The sequence below is a fragment of the Rhinatrema bivittatum genome, chromosome 11 (assembly GCF_901001135.1).
Source record: "Rhinatrema bivittatum chromosome 11, aRhiBiv1.1, whole genome shotgun sequence".
Taxonomy (NCBI): Eukaryota; Metazoa; Chordata; class Amphibia; order Gymnophiona; family Rhinatrematidae; genus Rhinatrema; species Rhinatrema bivittatum.
Window position 1 is genome coordinate 81,501,261 of NC_042625.1, and position 12,385 is coordinate 81,513,645.

General features: G+C 44.9%; 1 protein-coding gene across 3 annotated transcripts in view; it reads left to right on the forward strand.

Moving 5' to 3' along the window:
- Nucleotides 1-12,385, forward strand: part of LOC115100929 (schlafen-like protein 1) — a 64,160-nt gene that overhangs the window by 36,012 nt on the left and 15,763 nt on the right. For all 3 annotated transcript variants that reach the window (XM_029620030.1, XM_029620032.1, XM_029620031.1), the window contains 2 exons: nucleotides 5,880-6,376; nucleotides 9,254-9,937. In XM_029620030.1, coding sequence (XP_029475890.1) covers nucleotides 5,900-6,376; nucleotides 9,254-9,937 — 1,161 coding nt within the window. In that variant the 5' untranslated portion in view covers nucleotides 5,880-5,899. The remainder of the gene's footprint in view (nucleotides 1-5,879; nucleotides 6,377-9,253; nucleotides 9,938-12,385) is intronic.

Below are 12,385 nucleotides of genomic sequence, written 5' to 3' on the forward strand. Positions count from 1 at the left end.
TATCCCAGGACAAGCAGGATGCTAGTCCTCACATATGGGTGATTAGCAAGCTACAGGCTGAGTCATCCTTATATTGGACCAACAGCGTACAACTCGTGCAACAGGCACAACAACTGGTGAGTTGTTGGGAAATATGAGGCAGCCTGAAATCACAGCAGGTTGGATGTGGAAGGAGTTGGGATTATACTGGAAACAAGTTCTTTAAGACAGATTTGTCCATAAGCTGAATCCTGTCTTCCTTCCTTGTCCAGGCAGTAGTGAGCTGCAAAGGTGTGAAGAGAACTCCATGTTGCTGCTTTACATATGTCAGCTATTGGTACAGAACGATAGTGCACTACTGAAGCTGACATCACTCTTACTGAGTGCGCCTTTACTCGCCCTTGGAGAGGAAGGCCTGCTTTTTCATAGCAGAACTCTATACAATCTGCTAGCCGGTTGAAGATAGTTTATTTGCCCAGCGCTTTACCCGGTTTGTTTTTATCAAAAGAAACAAAGAGCTGGGTGGATTTCCTATGGACTGCAGTGCGATCTAGGTAATATGCAAGCGCACATTTACAGTGCAAGGTGCGCAAAGCACTTTCACCCTTGTGAGAGTGAGGTCTTGGAAAGAATGTGGGCAAGACTATGAATTGATTCAAGTGGAATTCCGTAACTACCTTGGGAAGGAATTTTGGGTGTGTACGGAGTACTACTCTGTCATGTAGGAATTTTGTATAGGGTAAGTAAGTGACAAGCGCTTGTAATTCACTAACCCTTCTAGCCGATGTAATAGCTACTAAGAAGATAGTCTTCCATTTGAGAAATTTAACATCACAAGAATCCATGGGTTCAAAAGAACGCATGAGCCTTGTTAGTACCACATTAAGGTCCCATTCTGTGACTGGTGGCCGTAACGGAGGTTTAAGGTGTATTAAACCTCTCGTAAATCTACTGACAAGGGGTTGTACTGATATTGGTGCATCCCCTATTGTATAATGATAAGCTGAGATAGCACTTAAATGTACTCTTCCTGACGAGGTCTGGAGACCAGAGTCTGAAAGGTGCCAGAGATAGTCTAATAAAGAGGATGTGGGGCAGGAAAAAGGGTCAATACTTTTCTGTGCTCACCACATGGTAAATCTTTTCCACTTAGATTGATAGTTTTTTCGTGTGGAAGGTTTACGTGAAGCTACCAGCACTTGAGACACATGAGTTGAAAGATTGAGTGGTTGTAAGATCAAGCTTTCAACATCCAGGCTGTTAGAGATAGGGATTGAAGGTTGGGATGGCGCAACCTGCCCTGATCCTGAGTTATGAGAGTGGGAGCTGTACCCAGGCGAATTGGTTCGCTGATCGAGAGGTCGAGAAGTATGGGAAACCACACTTGTCGAGGCCAATGTGGGGCTATGAGTATCATGGACCCTTTGTCCTGTTGGAGCTTCACTAGAGTCTTGGTTATGAGCGGTATCAGGAGATACGCATATAACAGGCCTGAATTTTAGTGGCAAGCAAAGGCATCCTTGGCTGACTGGTATCTCTGCTTGTGCAATGAGCAAAAATTGTCCACTTTGTGATTCAGTTCTGATGCAAAGAGGTCTACTGTTGGTTGTCCCTAACGCTGAAATATCCTGGTTGCTACCAAAGGATCCAGGGACCACTCGTGGGGATGGAACTGACGACTGAGGTGGTCTGCTACTACGTTGTGAATGCCTGCCAGATACGTGGCCCTGAGAAACATGGAGTGTGTTAGGGCCGAGTCCCAGATTTGTGCTGCCTCTTGACAAAGGAGATACGAGCCCGTACCTCCCTGTTTGTTTAGGTACCACATGGCTACTGTGTTGTCTGTCTGTATTAGGAAAGTCTTATGTGAAAGGCAGTCCTTGAACGCATGCAGCGCATAATGTATAGCTCAAAGCTCTAGGAAATTGATTTGAAATGTTGCTTCGAGTTTCGTCCAATACCTTGAGTTTGGAGATGTCCTATGTGTGCTCCCCACCCTAAGGTGGATGCATCTGTAGTTAAAGTTACTTGCGGAATTGGTTGTTGGAAAGGTAGGCCTGTGAGCAAGTTGTCTATGTTCGTCCACCAGAGGAGCGAGGTACGTAGTTGTTGAGTTATTTGAATTGGAGAGGACAGTGGTTGAATGGCTTGTATCCACTGCACTCTGTGTCCATTGAGTGACCCTCATGGTTAATCTGGCCATAGGAGTGACATGAACTGTGGAGGTCATGTGGCCGAGCAGAGTTAGTAACTGATGGGCTGTCACATGTGTCCTTGTGCTTAGACAGTTCGCTAATGAGAGTGTCTCTGCACGGTCTTTTAGAAGGAAAGCTTTTGACTTTATGGTGTCTAAATCTGCTCCAATGAATTGCAATAGGTGAGATGGTATGAAATGGGATTTCTGGTAGTTGACTAGGAATCCCAATGAATGGAGTAGATTTATCATGAGTTTGAGAGAATTGAGAGCTCCTTGTCTTGACTGGCTTCTGATGAGCCAGTCGTCCAGGTAGGGAAAAATGTGTACACTTTTCTTCTGTAACTGGGCTGCAACTACTTCCAGGCACTTTGTGAATACTCGAGGTGCTGAGGCAAGTCCAAGTAGCAGCACTAAGTACTGGTAATGTTGACGTCCCACTAGGAATTGCAGATACTTGCGATGAGGAGGGAATATTGGTATATGAGTGTAAGTGTCTTGAAGGTCCAGAGAACAGAGCCAATCTACTTTTTGAAGTAGTGGTAGCATGGTGCCCAATGATACCATTCTGAACTTTTCTTTCTGTAGGTACTTGTTGAGTTTCCGGAGGTCTAATATAAGACGTAGGCCTCCTGTTTTCCTTGGAATGAGGAAGTATCGGGAGTAGAATCCTCTGCCCTTCTGAGGCCGGGGAACTGGTTCCACAGCCCTGGCTCTCAGAAGGGTGGATAATTCTTTTTGTAAGTGTGGATTGATTTTTCACTGTCCAAGATGAAGTGGGTGGAGTATCGTTTGGCACAGTTAGAAAGTCCAGATGGTAACCTTGAGATATGATTGAGAGTACCCATTGGTCGGTAGTGATGTGCGACCAAGTTTGATGGAAGAAAGTGATCCGACCACCTACCGGCAAATTTGGGGTCAGATTGGCTGACAGGCTTCTGTTCTCTGGTGAGTTTTCAAAATCCCGAAGCCGGACCTGTTTGCAGTGGAGGCTGAGCTCTAGGTGCCCTTGGTTGTCGAGTCTGAGCTCTTTGCGCCGGCCTTGATGACCTACCACGGGCTGCAGGAGGATAGTATCTCCGTGGTCTATAATATTGTCTTTTTGAATCCTTCCTGGGAGGTCTACGTGCAGATGGCTGGGACTCTGGTGGAACAGAGGAAAGCTGACGTAGGGTTTCTGAATGTTCCTTCAGTTGTGAGACTGCCTCACGTACCTTGTCTCCAAAGAGATTCTCTCCTGTACAAGGGAGGTCAGCAAGCTTCTCTTGTATCTCTAATCTTAGGTCTGAGGCCTTCAGCCAGGCCCATCTGCGAGCACTAATGCCTGTAGCTGCCATCCTGGATGAAATTTCAAAGCTGTCATAAGCTTCTCTAACTTCATGTTTTGCAACTTCCAGGCCTTTATAAATGATGTTGTTAAAGGAATCCTAGAACTGTTGGGGAAGAGATTCTGATAACTCCTGAAGCTGTTTCCACAGATTACGTTGGTACTGCGTCATGTAAAGTTGGTAAGACGCAATTCTGGAAACTAGCATTGAGCCTTGGAACATCTTCCTGCCAATGGTATCCAAAAATCTGTGTTCTTTTCCAGGAGGGTTTGATGAATGAGGTTTAATCCTTTTAGACTTCTTTTGAGCTGACTCAACTACCACCAATTGGTGAGGCAGTTGGGCCTTCTGAAAGCCCGGACTGTGCTGTACCAGATAGGTGGCATCAGTCCGTTTTATTTACAGGTGGTATGATACAAGGGTGTTCCCATAACCTGTGCTGTAATTTCACAAGAACTTCATGAACTGGTATTGCTAAGACTTCTTTAGATGGATCCACAAATTGCAATACCTCCAATGTTTTCCGTCTAGTATCTTCTTCAGATACGAGCTAGAAAGGGATAGTGTCAGCCATCTCTTTAATGAAAGTAGAGAAAGAGAGGTCCTCTGGAGGGTATTTCCTTCTTTCCTCTGGAGGAGAAGGATCTGATAGGACTTCCTCCGATGAAGAATCGGTATCTGGGATCATCCCAAGTGTCCGAGGAATGTGGACGTGGAGGAATCTATGGAAGAGGGAGGGATGGCATAGAAGGCAGAGGGTTTCACCGGTGGCCTCGATGGAAACAATGGAGAGAGAGATGGTTTTGGATGAGAGATTCCCGACGGACCTGGTATAGGCTCAGGCATCAGTATATCTTTTGTTATTTCTTCTCCTATAGGTCTTGGCGATGGAGCATCAAGTGGTTGCATCGGAATGGCACCGATGAGTGTCCAGTTTTGCTAGTATTGGTGCTAAGAAGGACATATCCGGCATCGGTGTAGGTATCGGTGCCAGCAAGGGTGTCTGCCTCAGTGATGGAGCCGGCAATGGAAATAGACACTGGTGACGGGGTTGGCTTCGATGCTGGCGATGGAACTGGCATCTAAGGCATGTCTTGGAGTGCATCTCGAACTGCCTGGCAGATATAACCATCCAGTTCCGCCCTTATAGCTGATGAAGTCAGAGCAGCTATAGGGGGGAGACAGTGAAGGCGAAACCGGTATCTCCACAGGTCCCTGTGGAGGTACAGTTCCCGGCACCAATATCGGTGGGGATTGCCTAGAAGTCGTAGACCTCGAGGGCAGCAGAGACTCCTCTCTCCGAGGTTTTTTAGGAGTTGGTTTCAATAGACATTGAGGGAACTCCAGTCATCGGATCCGATTCCGGATCTTGAGGCCTCCGATGACTATGTCTGTGCTTTTGTCTATGCTCGACGCTCTGTTTTTCGATGATCGAAGTAGATTTATAGACGACCGGGAAGGAGTCTGTGACTGTCAGTCACCCGCTTCATCCGGACGACGTCTAGTTTTAAGAACAACTTTTCTAACTGTTCCAGCCGGAGACGATTGTGTTGAAGTTGAAGACTATGGCATGAGCTGATGATGAAAAAGATGTTCCATCTTTTCCATGCGCGCTCGCCTGCCCTTCGGTGTCATTTCAGCGTATCTCAGGCATGTCGACACATCATGTCTCTCGCCGAGACAGAGTACACATTCAATGTGCGGATCCATTATAGACATAGTGCGAGAGCAATTCAGGCACTTTTTAAAACCGGTAGCCATATCGAAGGCCAGACAGCCATTGACGACCTTCTGACTAGGTTTAATCGATAACGGAATCGACTGGAAAAATGAAATCACTCACCGAAGATGAAAAAGAGGGAGACCCCTATGGCAGGATAACTTTTTCCGAATATTTTGAAAAATGTTTGTATTGACCACACAGGGTTCCTTACCCGTGAGGCTAATAGCAGCGCGGAAAAAAGAAGACTGAAGGGAGACCCCTGTGGCTCAGGGAATTATGGCATGCTGGGCATGCTCAGTGGCCTCAGTGTGCCAGTCAAAAGTTTCTAGAAACTTTGACAAAGTTTTCTGTGATAGGGCTCCGTCAGTGACATCACCCATATGTGAGGACTAGCATCCTGCTTGTCCTGGGATAATGCTGTATCTTAATGTGAAAGACTGCTTACATGTGTGTAATGGTTTTTCAATCCTGTCTGCCACCTTTTAATTCACCTTTATTTCTATTATTTTTCTTTTAGACAAATATTCTAGACTTTTAAATAAATGCTGAAGGGTTTTAAATGGTTTTAACTTTGGAATTAAGCTGAAGACAATTTAATTTTTATAAGTGAAAGACAGCAAAGTTGAAGATATGTGTCCCTAATACTTTTCCTTAGACCAGAACTCTGATTAAGCCATGGAGGAGCTCCCTGTGAAGCAGGAGCTACCAGAAGCAGAGGTGACATGTACAAGTGAGGAGTTGTCCAGGTCAGAGAAGACGACTATGCCTACAAGTGAGGAGATCTCCAAACCAGAGATGTCTACCAGGGAGGAGGTGCAGAGAAGGCAGGACCTATCTGAGCAGCTCCCCCCTTTCTCCCTGTACGTGGGCCAGCTGAATCTGCGGTACTCCCAGGAGACTCTGTGCGAGATGCTGACGGAAATATTAGCTAGCATTAATGTCATTCTTCAAAAGCAGGACATCGAGATCGTGAAAAACCAGACAACGGCTTATGCCTTGGTGCATCTGGACTCTGAGAGCACCTATCAGGCAGTACTGAAACAGCTGCAGGATCCCTCGGCCTGGGAGCAGAGTCTGCTGGAGAAGCTGGCAATGAAGGGCAAAACACTGATCGTGGAAGAAACAAAGCAAAGGAGTTGTGCATCCAGGGAGGTAGGCAAGAGACTGTCCTGTTATTGCATGCAGTTAAAGCAATAGGACCTTTTCTTGTGGGTGCGCACAATGTCAGCTGTATGTGCCCTTGCTCTTTGGGACGGGAGTGCTGTGGAAGGTAGTACTCATAGCTACGTCTACTGAACCATTGAAGAAGCAGCAGGAAAAGAAAAGAGGGTTTACAAAGTTGATATTGGACACAGGATTCACTGCAGTATTTGACGCTTGTGTATGAGCAGGTATAGGTAAGAAAAGAGGGAAAATGCACATCTCTAGTATCTGTTTCTTCCGTTTTCGTGGGTATGCCCGTATCTCGCCGACTTTATATTACTCACAAAAAATGGATATTACACACATACATGCATAATATCCATTTATTCGTGTGCATTATAAAGTCAGCGAGGTACGTGCGTACCTGCCAAAATGGAAGAAACATGCACATCAATAAAAAGAAACAATACTAGAGAATACACATACGGGTCAATTTAGAAAACATTCTCAATTAAGATCCTCAGCAAAATTTAGAAACATTTTTTGACGGATAATTTGCTTAAAACTTAGGTGCCTAAATTTATATCTGCAATTCATTTGCCTAGGTTTAGCCTGCTTAATTAGGTGCCTAGTGTTGAAAATTAGTGATAAGCCCCCAACTCCCCCCACCCAACTCTAACTGTACTCCTGTAGCCACCCACTATTTAGACACCTAAATCTAGGTGCTCAGCCTAGTACATTTTCAAATGGGGCCCATTTAGGTGTCTAACTCTCAAAGTCAGACACCTTAAAAACTAAGCCCCAAGTGACTGAGGGAAAAAAAACGCAGAAGTATGTCATTCATGGGGCAGGGGGAAATAGCAATGCTGCAAACATTTGTGTTATTCATTAGATTAAGTGCTATATAAAGGAGCAGTTCACTTCATCTTTGTCTGATTTGTTTTAAATTTGTTGACGAATGCCATGTTGAGCCCTGCCTTGAACCTTTGAATTACAGTGGGTTCCGAGTCTTTTTAAAATTAAAAGTTACAGTCCCTGTGTTTAACAGGTGAGCGGGCGCACGTGTGTGTGCGTTCGGCCTGCGCCCAGCCATTTTATAACATACGCACATGTTATAAAATAGCCTGACCACGCGCGCAGTTAAGTGGATGCGCGTCTGTGCGCAGATGCCGCTTTTTACCGTGTAAGAGGGGGGAATTTAAAAAAAAAAGACGTGTGCCAACAAAATTACCAGTTTACCCAGGAATAGGACTTCCAACCCTCCCCTAAAGGCCCCCTTCTCCCTTATTAACCCAGACCCCTAAAATCCCGCTAATCTGCCTATTTATCTTTATTTTATAACTTGCACATTGTCCATCGCAGAAGTAAAATTAAGCAGCAGGGGACCCCAGCAGGTGCGCGTAAGCATTTATGTACAAATTTCAAGGTAGAATCCAGGAGGGCCCATGTCCCTTTTTTTGGAACTTTTCATTTGTGCATATGTGGGCAGCTTTTAAAACCTGCTCGGTGCACGCTGGCCTGACTTGTGTGCATATTTCCCCGTTTTGGCGTACGCTGGGCTTTTAAAATTCACCTTTAAATAAACCTTTTAAGAGGTGCTTTGTATAATAATAATGGCTCTCTGAAGAGACTCGGGAAGGAATACCGAGAGAGGCAGATGGCAAGAAATAAGGATAGAGGCTATATATGAAAATCCAAAGAAAAAAATAAAAGATAAAACCAACAATTAGGGCTTTATTGGATGGGAATTAAGAAAGAAAGCAGTTTTGTTGCAGGATAGACAGGAATCAAGCCATTCTTGTCCCTAAAGCAGGATGGAGAATTATTTGTATCATCATAAGGTTTCTCAGTTTTTCTGACAATTTCTTTTCCCAGCAGGCAGCTCCCGTCTATTAATTATTGCACTAAAGCTATTATCTGTGGAGCTTGCTTTCTACTTGTGCCTATTCAGTTCTGGGCAGTGACCAGTACTGTTAGCAAGGCATCGTGGGAATGTGAAGCACTGGGGCCATTAAGAAGGCTTCCCCACTCTTGTCTCCAATTTTATTGTATTCTAAATGTAAAATATTTTGTCACAGCATTACAAAATTATCAAGCTGGCCTGCTGACTCTGTGACGAGCACTGCCATGCAGGGACCCATGTTTGATTTGTAGGCCATGTCCTGGCCCTGCTGCACAGGCAGCTTTCACTGTCCCTTGGAGGAAGGGAGCGAGCCACAGCCATCGTTCAAATGGTGATGCCCAATCCTTGCACTTTAGGGGGGACTATGACTGCAGCGTTCTAAGGGGAGCCCTGGTGCATGCTTCCTGGCTGAGGCCTGGGAGCAGAACATTAAACAGAGGAAAATGTCCTGGGTATTTGTGAAGGAAGATTTAAGGTGCCATAACCCAACAGAGGATTGATCTGAAAGTTTTAAATAGGAAGAAATTACTGGATTGAACATAAACAACTCCCTCTACCTCTGCCTCCCTCCCCCCAAACTGGCAAAATACCCAAATCAGAGGCTAGAGCTCTCTATTGTAATGTTTGTGTTGTGTGTTTTTTTTTTATTTTTGTGAGAGATTCCTTTTAATACAGAACTGGCTGAATCTGTCCCTGCTAACCTTGAACCCTCAGCAATGAACATCATGAAAATAATTAATGAGCTGCCAAGTTGGGTGGTCAGTTATTTAATATAAACAAGGAGGGAGCAAACAATCTTATCAGCTGCTGATTCTCAGGTAGCTTGTAAATGAGCTAAGAGGCTTACATTTTATCTAGGAATCAGTCTATGATCACTTGCTCCCTCATTGTTTACTATTTGCTAGTATGATCAAGTTAGCTTGGGCTTTCTTTGGTTTATTTACTGTCAATTATTTAACTCATTCTTATATTCTATACAAAAGGCAGCTGAGAATGAAAACAGAAACGAATCCTCCATACTACAAGTCTTTCAAAGGAAGATTAAAAGGAAGACCCAAGTCAGAGCGAAGACGCCCACGGGGATGGAGAACAGAATCACAGCGCCCATGAACAGCCCGGTGGCTTGGCCTGCTGTTATCCTGCCTGGCACACAGTCAGACAGCGCCATTCACAGGCACGAGAGCCGGGGCCAAAAGCAGTTGTTTTATGGAGCAGTTCTGGGAATGGAGACCAGGAATGTAGAATTCAAGCGAGGAGGAGGAGAATATTTGAGCCTGACCTTCAAACACCATGTGCGTAAATACACCTGTGCCTTCCTGAACAGTGAGGGTGGCAGTTTGTTTGTGGGGATAGAGGACACCGGCGTCATCACGGGCATTCAGTGCAATCACAGAGATGAGGACCGTGTGCGTCTGCTGGTGGACTCTGTGGTGAAGGGATTCAGACCTCCGGTGTTCCCTCAGGCCTACGCATTGTCCTTCATCCCGGTGATCAAGGCTGGATATGACAGCCTGTTTCTCAAGGTCATCCAGTTGACGGTGCATCCTCACAAGCAGATGGGGGAGCCAGTATTGTACGACACAGACCGAGGGGAAGTATATATCCGCAGAGACGGCAGTATCCAGGGGCCACTGGCAGGGAGTACCATCCAGGAGTGGTGCAGGCAGGTAACTCTGATTCAACAAACATTCCACACGTGGGCACACAACAAGGGCTTACTCAGCGATACATAACTGCTTAACTAGATTTAGCAGTTTAAGGCTAGGCCATTAGACTGCCTGAATCAGGGCCTACAACACATACACAAACACCAGACACACATGCCTAAGCGGGAACAGTCCTGACAGTGCCATCTGTAATGTTTCAAAAGCATTTATAGCAAGAAGTATTACCAGTGCTTTTTTTTTCTCTGCTGGAATATGCCAGAATGGCTTCTCAATACCAGTTCAATCATTTCTCCTCCCATCCCTGAGTGTACATGCCTCAGTTTGACCAGCAATTTACCAATTATCCTACAAGGCCTGGGAGCAGAGACTGCCTGCAAACTGTGCTCCCATCAGAACTGCATACATTCTCTGGCCACAGAACTTGGCCTCCTCATCCCTTGTCTTGCCACTAGCAAGTGCACAGGGTCACAGACTGAGTACTGTCCCAGGTACTATTCTATCCTATGTAAGCCTGCTTTACTCCCATGTAGAACTTGTTGAATGATGCTATTCAGGATCTTTTTTTCCAGGGGATACGTTCCAGTAATGAGTACTAGCACCTTTTCCTCCACCTAGTTGATTTGCCCTGTGATACCTTAAAAAAAACAAAAAACAACCCACCATGCCTCCTCTTTAGGAGTATTGGCATCTTTTTTTTTTTCTGCCAGAAAAAAAGCACTGATGCTGTTCAGTAATTGTAATGGTATCAAGTGTTTTTAATCAGGATGGTGGAGCCCAATCCAACTGGGACAATTTCTATGTCTTTCTATCACATTTTCCTGGAACAGTAGGATTTCATCTTTTTCCGTGTGTTGTACAGAATAGTTGCTTTGTACTGACATCTCTAACTGTACTGTTCTTGTTTTTTTGCTGTTACCATGATGTCTGTTTTTCTAGCTCAGAATTTGAGTAGATAGCTTTAGGCTTATTTTGGAGGCCCAGGGGTACCAAGCTAAATTTTAACAGTTTAACACTGACCCGCATACTAACCAGCTAAATACAATAGCCAATAACCTAAAAATACTTCTGACCTGATCCCTTTTTAGCCTGGCTAAATTTGTGACTTGCAATTATAACTACAGTGATTTAAATGGTTATTTATTTAAAAGGTTTACAAGACACATGTTCCAGAATTTTCACTGGGTACATTTGCCTGGCTAATGGGGAAATAACTTATCTGATAATTTTGTTTTCCTTAGCTTAGACAGATGCTCCCCTGCCAGCAGATGGAGCAAGCTGACGTCACAGTGTGTGTATGTATGTATGTGTGTGTGTGTGTGTGTGTATGTATATATATATATATATATATATCTCTTGTAGAGACCCCAGCCTGCCAGTATTCTCTCTGAGGCAGGCGTCCCCCCTATCTTTTGTTCCTGAAGGTGGGTTGGCTAAACTTCACTGGGAAGATCTGCCACCCGCACCTGCTCCTCTCTTAGGCTGTCTGGGGTGAAAGACCTGAGACCTATCGAAAGCCTGAGTCCTCTGAAAGGTTTGACCTTCTGTAGGGACGAAACTGCTTAGAACCCTGGAGACGACCCCCTCATGCCAAGGGGGCGCTGCAATTTCTTCTTATCCTCTGGCGACCGAGGAAATGGAGATTCGCCCCTCTTACTGTGCCAGTTTCTCCGACTCGCTCCTAAACAAGACCGAGCCTTTAAAGGGCATCTTTGTAAGATTAGCTTTGGAGTCTCTGTCAGTTGACCAATTTCGCAACCAATGTTGACACTTATTTTATTTAAAACTTTTTCTATACTGTCGTTAAGGTGGGTACCATCACAACGGTTTACAGTAAGGCACAAAAGAAATGCTATTAACCTCTATCAGTTTACACAGGTGCCATAATGTTCAGTAACAGTTTTAATCAATGTTAGTTGTTAAATGAGAGTGAATGCTATCATGTCCCATTTGATTCTATAGCAGTTTTGAGTCAAGGACTCATTCTATAAGTAACTTATCCTTTATTGATGAATTCTATTAGACTGCTATCGCTGAAGCCAGTTTGCTGACTGATGTACAGACCAAATCGCAGCCTGCGTCTGCTTAAAAAAAAAAAAAAGTGGCAGCGGGCTCCATAACCGCTCTGGAATTCCCTCCAGATTCATCCACCTCCTGATTCATCCACCTCCTGAGAGAGAAGCAGACAAGATCGTGCCACTAGGGCGCAAGAGGATGCAATCTGTAAAGCCATTGCCAGTGCCTCAAAGGCTTGCTTAAGGATAGTTTCAATCCTCTTATCAAATACATCCTTCAAGGCCGCTCCTCCCTCCACACAGGATAGTTGTCTGCTTAGAGATGGCACATACCAGTACATCCACTGAGAAAAATGCAAATGCTCTCTCACAGCTGGATCCTGGGGGTACAGACCTTTCAATATCTTACCCCCTTTAAAAGGTTTTGTCTCTGGGG